Raw genomic sequence first — 16,158 nt, forward strand, 5'->3', positions numbered from 1 at the left:
AGAGTTTGCCTGTTCATTGTGAAGTAGGAACATGTTACAGTGTTCCTCATTAATGTGTTGCAGGATCAATTAATTGTTGGGTTTCCATGGGATTAGCTGACAGTAATAAAAATATATCATCTAAATTCTCTGCGGCTCTGATGCACAATGATAATGTGGATAAAAAGCTGGTAATAGAGGGACAGTGATGTGTGTGTTTGTATGTTTACTCTGCAGCAGCCCTCCACTCCACCAGCCTATAAATAGTCCGGTAATCCCATTAATAGCTTAGTCTACTTAGCCGACTCCATTCTCTGGATTAGAAAATACCTCGCGTGTGTGTTTGGTCGCTAGGAAGCGACGTCGCTGCTTCTCGCTTATCAGGAAGCTGCCAAAGGTCAAAGGGCGAGACGGGAGGCGAAAGTGTCTCTGGGTCAAATTATAGTGGAGGAGATGGAAGCCAAGGTTTTATTTAACCCTCTGGAGTCCATCTATTTATTGAAAATACACGTTTTATTCACAGTAATAACTTTATTTATATATGATATGTAGACAAGCTGATAAAGCCAGTTGAAAGTGCAATCATAGGAGCTTTTTACACAGTGTGCCATTTATGTTTCTAGACCATTTTTAAAATGTGAATTTTCTTTTTTCAATGAAACCTATTACTATTTTTAATTTACATGCAAACTGTTTTGTAGTTTTATTATTTATTATTTTTTTCTGCTGTTTTTTGTGTATAAATGGTAAAAAAAAAAAAAATGGTACATTTCCATAGAAACCTGTGTCTTTTGTTTGTATTTTGGGTTCCTGGCAGCTTTATACTTTGTTAATTAAAATAAAATGAAAAATCTGACTGATAGTCAAGTTTGTGTGGAGAAAAAGGAGCCATGCATGTGATGTAAGAACAGACTGAAAGATGCTAAACAGAGACAGAAATTAATGCATAGGAAGTTGATGAATTTGAGCCAAAATCTCCTGGACTTCAGAGGTTTAAGATGGAATATGTTTCGTCTGATAGCATGGATATCTTTTTTTTTTTTTTTTTATGTATAAATGTGTGTTTTTTATTGTCACACAAAAAACAAAAACAAAAAAACCTAGGTGGAGTCAAATCAAATATCAAAACAAAAATAAGGTTTACAAATTAAAGAGATTTAAATATTAATAATACAACTTGGAGTACACAAAACACAAAATTTTAAATGTGGCAAATATGAATACAGGCTGCATATATAACATATAAAATGAGGATAATATCTAGTTCTATATTTTTATACTAAATATATTTGACAATATCTCCGGTTTTACTTGGCCGAATATCATCCAAAAAAATCTGGCATGTAGTTTCAAGCCAGAACTTTAGAGAGAAGCTCAATGTTGCTTCATTTTTATGTCGTCACATCATGGAGAAGTAATGTGCAGGTGGTTTCATGGACTCTAGAGGGTTAAAATGTGTGAAAATATTCTAATAACACTGAAAATAGTGTCAAATAATATCCAGTTAATGATGAATTCAAATTGTTGTGTTTATGTGATTGATAGAAGAAGTAAACGTCTCAAAACAAGCTTGGTAATCACCAGATAGAAAGGCTCCAGTGAGCTAAACAAAACAAAAATAAGTTGTTTTCCATGATAAACTCCCTGAGTTCTGACTAACTGAACTCTTAGTAGAGAAATGGAGCTCGCTGTTTATACCGAAGTGCTAATGGCCCCAAACATGGCGCCCAGAGGTTGTTTTATCCGCTCTGAAGTATCACACTTCATAGCAACATTATCATGTGAACCCCCGTCTGACCACTGTCCTGATCCCTGCCACGCCCGCACTTTCCAGCAGTTTACACAGTAACCAGAGCCAGAACAAACCCAGGAGCTAAAAATACCACCAGTCAACAGTGCGGCTGCTGTGGGACGAGACAGGGGGCTTGGGAGGGTCTTTACATGGCTGGAGGGACAGACAGCTGAGGACAGAACTCAGAGAGGAATAAAAACATCTAGACCAGCCTTTCTCTACTCTCTGATTCCTTCTTTTTATCCTTTTCTTGGACGTTTTTTTCTCTACGGATGAACTTTGCCCTCAGGCCTCGTCCTCCAGCAGGCAGCTCGGGGCCCGGCGCCGGTAGAGGGGCCACCATGGAGAACCTGGAGAAGCAGCTGATCTGCCCCGTCTGCCTGGAGATGTTCTCCAAGCCCGTGGTCATCCTGCCCTGTCAGCACAACCTCTGCAGGAAGTGTGCCAACGACATCTTCCAGGTGAGGATCAGGTCCTGCAGGAAGTCTTCATCAGCACACAGCAGTGTTTAAATAGTGAGACTGTGATTTGAGTTAAAATCAACAGAATAGTCGGTAACGCTTTATATTAAGGTCCTTGTAATAACCATTAATTAACAAGTAATAAGGCCCTTGTAAGTCCTTACAAGATGCTTATTAACATTATTGTGTGTTTATAAGCCTATCTAAGTGTTAATAATGGCATTATAATACAGCTAATAGCAGGCTATAAGAGATGTATAATAACAACATTAATAAAAGCCTCATGAATATCTTATAATTCTTCATAATGGCATTACAAACACCCATAACCCACCCATTATGTCTTTGCCATGCCTTTATTAATCTTTTGTTTGCTTATTGATATTAAAATATACTTTATTGCTCATCTATTATAAGTTAACTATAAGTTAACTAGGCTTTTTGCAGCTAAAGGGATCTAATGCGAGAGCAGTGCCTTATTACTTGTTAATTAATGGTTATTACAAGGACCTTAATATAAAGCGTTACCGAATAGTCTACTAAAAATGTATCTTTTAGTGCATTTTTTATTTATGTTTTCATGTGTTCATGTCAGAAGGAAGGTTAGAATTGTAGATTAGCTGTACCTGAACATTTTGATTATTGTTTAATATGTTTATTCTGTCTCTATTTCTTTCTTTCTTTTTATTTCTATGTATTATAAACATTTTTTCTTTTTTTTTCTTTGTATTGTGCATTTTCCTATATCAATATAGTTATGCTTTATTGATATAACTTAAGTTGATTTAAAAATCTAATACAGAAATTGTAAGAAGAAATTCCATCCCTGAAATATTCTAATTATTATTAAATATTTTTATTCTGTCTCTATTTCTTTATTTAATTGAATTTACATGTATTACAAGCATTTTATTTATTTATTATTTATTTGTATTGTGCTTATTTCTTTATCAATATAGTTATGCTTTATTGATAAAATGTTGGTTTATTGAAAATCTAATACAGAAATTGTAAAAATAAATTCCATCCTTTGAGTATATCAAAGCATCTTTTTCCTAAGTGAAATTAAAAATATCATATGGGAAAAGTAACTCAATTACAAGTAAAAGTCCTGTGTTCAAAATTTACTTAATTAAAAGTACTTTACAAAAGTGAAGTTTCAAAAGTAGTCCTTTGTATTCAGAGTTTTATTATAAGCAATACATCAATAATGCATCATTTTGGATATTAATACTTAATGTTATTATTTATCAATGTGTAGCAAATTTTAGCTTCTTTAAACACTACTGGTAAATTTAATAATAAAGCACTGGATCAGTATATTTTGTCATATATGCATCTTTTATTTTATTTAAAACCTAGTATTTAAAGTATTTTTATTGTTTCATGTGTCAGGAAAATGCGAGAGGTATAATATAATATTCCCCTCTGAAATTAAGTAGAGTCATAGTATAAAGTTTCATAAAATTAAAATATTTATGTAAAATACAAGTATCTCAAAACTGAACTTTGAAAACTGAAACATTTATTGATTTGAATGTTTCTAGAAACTCCTCAAACCACTTCTGCCACATAATCCATTCCCACTCTCTACATTAGTATTCTCTATGTTCTAAACTAATATTATTTTGTTAAAATATGACTAAAAACACACAATAACAAACATTAGGGACAGTATTTTCTGTCTTTCACATTTGTTTTGTGTATTTGCATGTTTGTTCTGAAAGACATGAACATGTGCAGCCTGTGAAAACTCATTTCCCTTCTGGGACGATTAAAACCCAGGAGGAAAGTTTATTTATCTTCAGTTTGTCATTAAGGTGATTTATACAAAGAGAAAATATTATAGTGATCTAATTATCATGTCTGGTCTAAACTGGTTTCCTGCAGGGTGTAACCCTCTTATATGTTATATTGGCAGCCTTTGTTCACATTTGCATCATTTCAAATCTTTATTGAGCATGATAGTGTTTTAAAAGAAAAAATGGATTCAAAATCACATTTTATGTTGGAATAAAGGACTAAAAAGACACAAAATGACCAAAAAAAGACACAAAACACCAAAAGAAGACATAAAAATGACTAAAAAAAGACACAAAATGACCAAAAAAGACACTAAATGAGAAGACAAAATGACCAAAAAAAACACACAGAAGAAGACACAAAATGACCCAAAAAAACACAAAATGACAAAAAAAGACACAAAATTACTAGAAAAGGACACAAAATGACTAAAAAAAGACACAAAATTACTAGAAAAAGACACAAAATGACAAAAAAAGACACAAAATGACAAAAAAAGACACAAAATGACAAAAAAAAGACACTAAATAACTACAAAAGATGCAACAAAAGACACAAAATGACTTACAAAGGCACAAAAAGACATGAAAAGGATTCAACAATGGACAAAAAAGCCCTATAAGACTCCATAGAGTTAAATCAACAGAATATTCCACCAGACAATTATCTTTTATTGCATTTTTTATTTATGTTTTCATGAATTCATATCTGAAAGAATTGTAAACTGGTTTCTCTCATGTGTTTATGACTCAAGAACAAGTGGAAAAAAAGTGTTGAAGTGTTTGTTGTTGTAATTCTCATTTCGGCCACAAGAGGCTGAAGTTCACCACTACTCTGTGTTATAAATAGAACTAAAGCATTCATGTTTCTCCATGCACTCCAAACTAAAACACGTGGGGCTCCTGTGGATTTATGAAATGTATAAATATAAATATGTTCATGTCGATCACTGCAACTAACAAGCTGCTGTTAACTGCATGTAAATTGAAGTGATGCAGCATTTATTATAAGGCATATTTATTCATTTTTAGTATCAACACCCACCAAAGAGCAGAAACAGATTTTGCAAAATGTCATTTTGTGTAAACATTTGACTTTATTATATCAGCTATGAGCAATAATAAACATGGTAAATGTGATAATATTGAAGCAGTCATGTCAATCCATGCAGGAGATGACTGAATAAAGTATATGAGGACACTTATTACATCAACCCAAGTTTATTTTGTTTTGATTTGCACAATATTTTAATGCAATAATTGAAAAAGATTCAAGGAGTATGCCTCAAAGACTACTGCTCTCTTTTTCGGCATTTTCTTCTTCTTCACATTTTCAGTATTTTCATTGAAATTGAAGTTATATTTCTGGTGATTGAGTTTGACTGAATTTTTTATATCAGCTCAGACAGATTATACAGGATACTTACAGATACTTGTTTCCTTTAATTTATCACCTTTAAAAAAATACTCTAGATAAACATAATTTTCTCATTGTTGTTTGGCTTTTACCTTAATCATTGTCTTTCATATATATTCAAATATATAGTGAGAAACTTTGCTTTTTATAAGAGACAAAGAATAAAGACAAAAACATTTAAAGAAAGAGAAAAGGAAAGATTAAAAAGTGCCTGATTTAACTAGTAGAACATGTGAAACGTGCTGATCTCTGCTCTGAATGCTCCAGCTCCTGCGTGTTCTCCGTCATGTTTCTTGGCAAACCACTGAAAGGATTTATGAGTCTGTCACAACCTCAAAAGACAAAAATACAATGTAGTGTAGTCTGACACCAGCAGCACATGTTGCTCAGAACAAAACAGAAACATTGTGAAATACCACACTTATAAACCAGAGTAAGAGGGACTTCTTTTGACCTTTTGATCATCTAATCAGTTTTATTTATTAGAGTTTAATGGAGCTAATCCTTCATGCTTCCTCCTCTTCCTCCTCCTCTCTGTCTGTCTGCAGTCAGCCAACCCTGTGTGGGCGTCCCGCACCTCCTCCAGCTCCTCCAGCTCCTCCTCCATGGCCTCCAGCGGTGCTCGTTTCCGCTGCCCGTCGTGCCGCCATGAGGTGGTGCTGGACCGCCACGGGGTCTACGGCCTGCAGAGGAACCTGCTGGTGGAGAACATCATCGACATCTACAGGCAGCAGGAGTCCTCCAGGTCAGAGGGGAGGGGGTGTGTGTGTGTGTGTGTGTGAATGAGTGTGTGTGTGTGTGTGTGTGTGTCTGTCTGTGTGTGTGTGTGTGTGTGTGTGTGTGTGTGTGTGTGTGTGTGTGTGTGTGTGTGTGTGTGAGTGTGTGTGTGTGTGTGTGTGTGTGTGTGTGTGTGTGAGTGTGTGTCTCTGTGTGTATGTGTGTGTGTGAGTGTGTGTGTGTCTGTGTGTCTGTCTGTGTGTGTGTGTGTGAGTGTGTGTGTGTGTGTGAGTGTGTGTCTCTGTGTGTATGTGTGTGTGAGTGTGTGTGTGTCTGTGTGTGAGTGTGTGAGTGTGTGTCTCTGTGTGTATGTGTGTGTGTGAGTGTGTGTGTCTGTGTGTCTGTGTGTGTGTGTGTGTGTGTGTGTGTGTGTGTGTGAGTGTGTTAGTGTGTCTGTGAGAGAGAGAGAGAGAGAGTTTGTGAGTGCGTTAGTGTGTGTGTGTGCTTGAGTCTGTTAGTGTGTGTGTGTGTGTGTGTCTCTGTGTGTATGTGTGTGTGTGAGTGTGTGTGTGTCTGTGTGTGTGTGTGTCTGTGTGTGAGTGTGTGAGTGTGTGTCTCTGTGTGTATGTGTGTGTGTGAGTGTGTGTGTCTGTGTGTCTGTGTGTGTGTGTGTGTGTGTGTGTGTGTGTGTGTGTGTGTGTGAGTGTGTTAGTGTGTGTGTGAGAGAGAGAGAGAGTTTGTGAGTGCGTTAGTGTGTGTGTGTGCTTGAGTCTGTTAGTGTGTGTGTGTACGATATATCTGTAAGGACATGTACATCTTAGTTTCCACAATCAGCAAAACCATATGATGAATTTTAATTATTTATAATCACCATCATTTTTTTTTTAAATCCCTTAAAATTAATTTTTTCTTCTGTTGTCAGTATTTATGTCATGTCTTCCATACAGTTTAGTAGCAGAAAGTCTTAATATAGATTCTGAATGAAGACTCTTCCTGTTATTGTAATCATGAGTGACCACCAATAGAGAGCAGTGTTGTATTCTGTTACTGCAGATCTTCAGGTTTTTCCAGGATGGATCCTGTAAAGATTTGTTTCTACTGCATTCCTGAATATTGAGGATCCTAAATACATCCAATTACAATAGAATTAAAAAAAAAAATCACTATGATAATTACAGTGAATGAAAATTAGGATTATGAAGATTATTAAGATTAAAACATTTCATGAGCCAAATAAAATCAGATAATTTAAAAAAAAATAATACAGAAATAACATGGGATAAAATGGAATAAAATACCCGACAATATCACGTTAAGGATAATAGTAGTAAATTAGATAAATCGTACATAAAATAAAATAATAAAATAATAATAATAAACAAACAAGATAATAATAATAATAATAATAATAATAATAATAATAATAAACAGAATAAGATAATAATAATAATAAACAGAATAAGATAATAATAATAATAAAAAAAAACACAATAAGATAATGATTATAAAATAATAATAATAAACGCAATAAGATAATAATAATAATAATAATAAACACAATAAGATAATAATAATAATAATAATAATAAGTTGTGCTAGCATAAATTAAACTTGTGCAACAAACAAATAGATCAGGATGTCAAGAAAATATTTTTAACCTGTTTTGAAACGTTGTATCACTTTGTGGTCGTTTGCCCCTTTTTTAGAGTTATTATTGTCTTTGTTGCTCTTTGTCACTTTGGTTATTATCGGTCATCTAACTAATGCTTTAAAATACACGTTGCTGTCTGAAGTCTGTTGCTACCTACCAGTCAGTGTGTGTATAAAAAGTAAAATGTTCCCAGTAGAAGCCTCTTCAGCCCATCTGCCTGTGTTTTATAAGCGTACACACTTACTACAACTCAACACTGATATTTAAGTCATCCTCACTCCAAAATAGACGCTGAGTGAGTCACTGCTGGCTCTCATTAGAGGCAGAAGGACAGGAGTCCCCTCATTATCCGTGTGGGCTAAAATAGACGTGATTGTTCCCAAATGTTTTGTAACTTGTAGTTTCTCATCATTTTTTCATGTGTGGAGAAATTTTCTCATTACTTAATCATCATTTCAGTCAGAGACACCTACGTCAGAGGACAAAGGAGCCTTTATTGCATAAATGTTTTGCTTCCGTTAAATTGGCTTTGTTTTTTTTTTGTGATGCACAGAGGAGCCAAACAGCGTGCATGATCCGCTGTGACCTCCATGTGAGGCCTTTAAAGGCAAACTGGGCTTTATATTCACTGCACACTTACAGAACTGGCAACTCTGGGAGGAAAATGACCTTAAAAACACAAAATATGTCTACCATGGGAAGCTCTCAGTCAAACTATTTGTGTTCATCATTCACTGATGTCTATGTTCAAAAATCTGGAAAAAAAACTCATACTGTAGCATGTCGATTTTTGTCAAAAATGGTCAAATTTTTAAATGCCTTAAAATGGGTCAATTATAGTCTGTTGATACATATTAGAGCATAATATAGCCAGAAATTACAGAAAATCACAATATTATGCTATGTCCAAAAACTGAAAAAAGCAACATGGTCTCACAGGAATCTGTGAAATAGCCATGGATTCGCTTAACTCAAAATCCGTGGAATAGCCACAGAATCACTCAAATTTCCGTGAAACTGACACAGATTTCGCTACAAAGCAAGTTAATGACAGTTATAACCCGTGGCTATTCCAACATACAAAGTGATTATGTACATTCACTGAGTGAATATTTAGAAAATAAAACATATATTTCTCGCTAGAAATGTGATCAAAATCCATTTTTATGCAGAAACTAAGTCAAAATATTGATTTTTTTCACTAAAAATGAGAGAACTGTCCGCCATGTTTTTTATTCTGACTGCCGGGACCTTGAAAGTCACATGACTTGGAACAAACCAATAGGAAAAAATATCCATGGAATAAACTTGCATTGTAGCGAAATCCTTGTCAGTTTCACGGAAATTTGAGTGATTCCGTGGCTATTCCACGGATTTTGAGTTCAGCGAATCCGTGGCTATTTCACGGATTCCTGTGAGACCAGGTTCGAAAAAAGTCATACTACTAAAAATATATACTAAATAAAGATAAGGATTAAAGCCAAATAAAATCGCATAATTAAAAAAATACAGAAATAAAATGGAACTAGGACTGCAAGCAGTACTGAACAGGCCCTCGCAGTCCACGCCTGTCGGGGCATGCTGCCGTCGGGGTGTGTGCGTTACAGGGGCCAGTCTATACCACCCCTATGAATTTCATTGCCTTAAGTCTTATAGTGTGGCCACAGTACCAAATATGAAATTAGACTGCCACCACAGTGCCACCTAGGGGCCGATCAATAAAACCTTAAAGGGTTATCCTCAGGAGGGCATTGACAATAATTGTACCAAGTTTTGTGTAATAATGCACAAACTATCCCTTTAATCCTCATACAGTGTCTGAAGGAGGACTCTTAACTGATATGTATAAGTTAGAAGATGCAGGTAGCAATGGTGGAAAGTAACTATGTACATTTACTCAAGTACTGGACTTAAAGTACAATTTTGAGGTACTTTTATGTACATTTTATGTAACTTTATACTTCTACTCTACTACATTTTGAGGCATATATTGTACTTTTTACTCCTCTACATTTAGCTGACAGCTTTAATTACTTTTCAGGTCAAGATTTAAAATGAAAAACATGATACATTTAAAATTATTACCCATTTTTATAAATTAAACCACTTAAAAGTTTATTAGGTAGTTAAAATGAGCGGAGTGGAGTCATTTCATAGTGGGGTATTAGTACTTTTACTGAAGTAAAGGATCTGAATACTTCTTCCACCACTGTCCTTTTTACTTCTTTACTTTTATTTTTATTTTTATTTATTTTTAATTATTATTATTATTACTTTATTATTATTATTATTATTTTTTTTTTATTATTATTATTATTATTATTATTATTATTTTATTTTATTTTTTCTGCGCATGCGCGGCCTTTCTGCGCTTCTGCCTTTCTTTTTGTCCAAAAATAGCAACAACAAAAAAAACACCACCATATTATGGGATGTCCATAAATTACCCCCTAAAAAAAGTCACACTATACAGTGGCATCTCAGTAAATTAGAACATAATAGAAAATTGTATTTATAATAGTTTAGTAGAATAGTTTATTTATGTCAGTAATTCAATTCAATTCAAAAAGTGGAAATAACACATTATATAGATCCATTACACACAGAATGAAACATTTCATGTCTTATTTAATTTAATTTCTATACCATGGGAAGCTGACACACTTTGTACAGAGTCCTCAGTCAAACTCTTTGCGTCCATCATGCTCTGACGTCTAAACACGTCAGCAATCACAAGTAAAATCAAAGGGCAAAGACCTCCGCCGAGGCCAATCCACTTCTAAATTGAATGTGTTGTTCCTTGGCCCGAGCTATACCAAATCTCATGAAAAACAGCACAGTAGTTATTCTGTAATCCTGCAGACAAACAGACCAAAAAATATATCCTCCTTCTTGGAAGCTGGTTTAATATTAGAGACAATTTTGCCAAGTCTTGTGGACATTATGCATGAAAAAAGGTCTTTAAGTCGGCCTTTAAGGGCAACAGATTAAAAGTGCATTTAAATGATGGCTGGTAGCAAAGAAGACTGTGTTTCTTCCCTTCCTATAAACATGGAGGAGACTCAGGGCAGGTGGAAAAACTGAGAAAGATAGTGTTGGAGTGGTGGAGTGAACAGGACAGTGTTATGAGCTGGTGTTAATTCCGTGTATAACCAACAACTAGCACTTATTTTAGTAAGAAATGTGGATTTTTGGAGATGTTGACCTTTCATTTGTATGGCCTTCTCCTGCTAAAACAGTAAAAATGATCAATGGAGGCTGGTGGCCAGTGGAGGTGTCAAATTCCAAAATGTAAAGCTTGTATGCAAATAGTAAAAAAGTTAATCTTCACAAATTATACGGATGCAGAATTGACCTGAATACTGTCAAGACATGAGGTCTTTTATGTGTTGGTGTTTCTCGATTTTGTGTTTTTGTGGATATGTAAGGAATTGTTCAAACGTCATATTTCTTAAAGGAGTTTGGTGTAATATTTTCCACCAGGAGCAGGAAAAGAAAAAATCTAAAAAAAAAACAGAATCAAGTCCTGCAGATTGTGACCTCTAGTCTTTGCAAAATCTTATAGACTGTGACTAAAAACTCACATTTAAAATCCAAAGCAAACACTGAAATAAAACCGTATGCAATTTGATCTTTTATATATGATGATATGGAGGAATTGAAGGCAATGAGAACATGTATTTTCTCATGTCAGTTTCTGATGAACTTACAAAGTCAGTACAGTTTTGGTTGTTTCACCAAAGTTGACAATACTTTAAAAAATAAAAAATAAATAATAGAAGCTGTGCATGAATGTTTGATGATGCGTTTGTGCTCGTTGTCTGGTCCAGGCTTGTGAACATGAAGCCAGAGCAGCAGCAGCAGCAGCTGCTGTGTGAAGAACATGAAGAGGAGAAGATCAACATCTACTGTCTGTCCTGTGAGACGCCGACCTGCTCCATGTGCAAAGTGTTCGGGAAACACAAAGACTGTGACGTGGCGCCGCTCAGCAGCGTTTATGTGAGACAGAAGGTAAAGAACTGGCTTTACATTCATTACAACAAGGTGGCATTTTTTTTTTAACCCTTTGGAATTCGGGGCTTTTTGTTGGTTTTTGACTCCTTTTCATTCTGTATATATGACTGTATATAAACCACTTAAAAATAGTTTACCATGCCATGTTGGTATTATTCTTCTCAGCACAACCTCACCTATATGACCTGATTATTATTTTTCATTTAGACTTACTGGATCAACATTTTGAACACAAAAAACACACAAAAGCACACAAAAAAATACAAAAAAACACACACAAAAACATTATAAATAACACACAAAACACACAAAAAATACACATAGAAAACACAAAAGAATGACAAAAAACATTAAAAAAAACACATGAATAACACAAACTGCAAAATTTGAAAAAAGAGAGTGAAGTTTGTCCAAAAATGTCCAAAAAGCGCCTTATAGTATGTAAATATAATGTATGATGTGTATGTGTCGAATGTGTATACAGTATATGTAGTTTGTGTGTATAATATGTACAATATGTGTGCAGTATGTATGTTTATACAGTATGAATAGTTTGTGTAGCATGTGTGTACAGTATGTGTAGTTTGTGTGTATAGTCGTAATATGTGTGCAGTATTTATAATGTTTGTACAGTATGTATAGTATGTGTCGAATGTATGTGTAGTACGTGTGTATCTGGTATACAGTATATGTAGTTTGTGTGCAGTATGTATGGTTGTACAGTATGAATAGTTTGTGTAGCATGTGTGTACAGTATTTGCAGTTTGTGTGTATAGTATGTGTAATATGTATGCAGTATTTATAATGTTTGTACAGTATGTATAGTATGTGTAGTATTTGTGTACAGTATATAGTATAAGGTATTTACAATATGCTTCATATGTACAGTTTGTGCAGTACTTGTAGAATGTGTGTACAGTTTCTATAGTTTGTGTATAAAGTATGAATTTTTAAAACAGTACAATGAATAATAATTGTAAAAGTATACTATGTCCAAAAATTTGGGATAAACGCCCAAGTATAGTATGTGGAAAAAATGTTTTTTTTTAAATCGGTCAAAGTGTAGTTTGACCAAAAATGACCAAATAAAAAAGCTACATAGTAGTACAATTATAATAGTAATAGTGTAGTTTGACCAAAAATATCCATAAAACACCATATTGTAGTATGTCCAAAAATTGGAGAATAAAACGCCATAGTATAGTGTTTCGAAAAAAGTAAAAAAACAACAACAAAAAAACCAGTTGTTTTATTCAATTAATTGTTCATTTTAATGCCTGGTACAACTAAATGTACATTTGTTTGGACAAATATAATGATAACCACAAAAGTAGCTGATAAGAGTTTAATTTAAGAGCTGATATCTAGACATTTTCCATGGTTTTATTGATAATAACCAAAATTAATATGAAGAAAACCATGGAAAATGCCTAGATATCAGATGTTAAATTAAACTCTTATGAGCTATTTTTGTTGTTATCGTTATATGTGTCCAAACAATTGTACCTTTAGTTGTACCAGGCATTAAAATGAATAAGAAAATGAAGAAAACAAGGGTGGTCTACTATTTTTTTCCATGACTGTATGCCAAAAATGTCTTAGAATAAATATATATAGTATAGCATACAAATATCATAAAAGGAGTCAAGGAGGACAGAATGTTCATATTTCACTTGTTTATTTGGTTTACATAATACATTCACAATAATAGAACACTTGCATGTTTCAGCACAGAACCTTCATCGATGCGTTTGAAGCACACAGATTCAGTTACATAATATAAACAAGCACAAAGTTGATATACAGCTGGGAGTTGGACCCACATATTTATAAACCATTAACATTCATCTAAAATGTGAGGCATAGCAACAAAACAAATTAAAAGGATTCATGCATGAGATTGTCTGCTGCTGCTGCTGTGTGTGAAGTGAGCAGAGGTTTTTTTTATTCCCATCTGAAGCTGAATCTTTTTTAAAGGTCAAAGAGTGTTTACAAAAGTCTAAAGTTGAACATTTCTCCACAAAGTGCATGTGGGCGACTTCTCATAACAGATGATGGCCTTTATCTTACATGCTTCTATGTTTCTGTTTTCATTTTTATCTCACTCTCCTCTTTCCAAGACGGCAAACCAAGTCGCACGCCGAGCTACCACTCAGTGCAAATGCATCGAATACAAGTAAATGCATCAAATATATCACTAAAAAACAACTTTATTTACTCGTTAGAGCAGTGGTTCCCAACCTTTTTCTTGACTGACCCACATTTTTTGTCCATTGCTTCTATGAAGCTGATCTCAATGTGACTGTCATGGTACCCTCTCTTCTTCTTTTTGAGATATTCAGCATTTTCGTCTCCCTGACGCTTGGCTATTTTTCCATTAGCTCCGTGTTTCTGTTGTTAGGTGAGGTTACCACTAGGTGAGGTTACCGCTAGGTGAGGTTACCGCTAGATAAGGTTACCACTAGGTGAGGTTACCACTAGGTGAGGTTACCCTCTAGGTGAGGTTGCCGCTAGGTGAGGTTACCTCTAGGTGAGGTTACCACTAGGTGAGGTTACCGCTAGGTGAGGTTACCGCTAGGTGAGGTTACCGCTAGATAAGGTTACCAACTAGGTGAGGTTACCACTAGGTGAGGTTACCTCTAGGTGAGGTTGCCGCTAGGTGAGGTTACCTCTAGTGAGGTTACCGCTAGATAAGGTTACCTCTAGGTGAGGGTTACCTCTAGGTGAGGTTGCCGCTAGGTGAGGTTACCTCTAGGTGAGTTACCGCTAGATAAGGTTACCTCTAGGTGAGGTTACCTCTAGGTGAGGTTGCCGCTAGGTGAGGTTACCTCTAGGTGAGGTTACCGCTAGGTGAGGTTACCGCTAGGTGAGGTTACCGCTAGGTGAGGTTACCGCTAGATAAGGTTACCACTAGGTGAGGTTACCACTAGGTGAGGTTACCTCTAGGTGAGGTTGCTGCTAGGTGAGGTTACCTCTAGGCCTCTAGGTGAGGTACCACTAGGTGAGGTTACCTCTAGGTGAGGTTACCTCTAGGTGAGGTTTGCCGCTAGGTGAGGTTGCCGCTAGGTGAGGTTACCTCTAGGTGAGGTTACCCCTAGGTGAGGTTACCGCTAGGTGAGGTTACCGCTAGGTGAGGTTACCGCTAGATAAGGTTACCACTAGGTGAGGTTACCGCCAGGTGAGGTTACCTCTAGGTGAGATTGCCGCTAGGTGAGGTTACCTCTAGGTGAGGTTGCTGCTAGGTGAGGTTACCTCTAGGTGAGGTTACCGCTAGGTGAGGTTACCTCTAGGTGAGGTTGCTGCTAGGTGAGGTTACCGCTAGGTGAGGTTACCGCTAGATAAGGTAACCGCTAGGTGAGGTACTGCTAGGTGAGGTTACCTCTAGGTGAGGTTACCGCTAGTGAGGTTACTGCTAGGTGAGGTTACCTCTAGGTGAGGTTACCGGAGGGGTGCAGGAGGGATGTTACACATGTCCTTATTCTCGCGATATAGCCTTTATTTTTAAATTTTTCTATAGTTATTTTTCTATTTAAATAAATGAATAAACGTTTAATGTAGCCCTTATTTAGTTGTTTTTGTCCCACTAATGAATTAAATGCTGACTCATCTGTATTTAACACATTAGATTTATTACATCCCTTAAAATCAAGAGGGCTTCACGACCCCCCCGTGGACCTTTGCCGCCCCCCTTGGGGGGTCGGGCCCCCCCTGTTGGGAATCACTGCATTAGTGGACCACGTAAAGTCAAAGAAAGACGAAGTGCAGCAGTTTTGTCATGCAGATGGCAGCAGCAGCAGCGTCCGGCATGTTATTGAGCAGTTGGCTTTGTTGACATTTCAGTGTCTCACTCCGTCTCTGATTCACTCATCTGAAATTCAGATTAGGTTCAGAAAAGTTGTTGATCCTCTCCAACTTTATGCAAAGGTTAATAAAATGAAAAACAAAAAGTTTGTGGTGCAATTTGGCCAACATAGAGCTGAGGTTACAACAATAACACTTTAAATAACACTAATAGTGCATGTATGCTGTAATAAACTGTATAAATGTGCATGATTTCATATGATTCTCTAATCAGATGCATGCTGGTGACTCATGTTGTGCTTTAGATGGTGACAGGATTACAAGAAAGTACTCATTCCTCCGCCAACACTGCACACAATCCTCTAAATGTTAAACATCGCCTGGATCTGCTTGGAAATGCATCATTCGACAGCAAAGAGGCTAGATGTTTAAAGGCTGAAAATAGGAAGTTGAAAAAGAGTTTAAAATGAAAATAAAAGGTCATAGTGTTTCAAAAATGACAAAGTACATGGCATGTTGATCAT

At 35.7% G+C, this 16,158-nt stretch overlaps 1 protein-coding gene across 1 annotated transcript in view; it reads left to right on the forward strand.

Annotated features, from left to right (window-relative positions):
* Positions 1–1,541: 1,541 nt before the first annotated feature.
* The window catches only part of trim54 (tripartite motif containing 54), a 27,273-nt gene continuing 12,656 nt past the window's right edge, over positions 1,542–16,158 (forward strand). The window contains exons 1-3 of the mRNA XM_059356612.1: positions 1,542–2,232; positions 6,000–6,196; positions 11,650–11,830. Coding sequence (XP_059212595.1) covers positions 2,044–2,232; positions 6,000–6,196; positions 11,650–11,830 — 567 coding nt within the window. The 5' untranslated portion in view covers positions 1,542–2,043. The remainder of the gene's footprint in view (positions 2,233–5,999; positions 6,197–11,649; positions 11,831–16,158) is intronic.

The sequence above is a fragment of the Centropristis striata genome, chromosome 18, assembly GCF_030273125.1.
Source record: "Centropristis striata isolate RG_2023a ecotype Rhode Island chromosome 18, C.striata_1.0, whole genome shotgun sequence".
Taxonomy (NCBI): Eukaryota; Metazoa; Chordata; class Actinopteri; order Perciformes; family Serranidae; genus Centropristis; species Centropristis striata.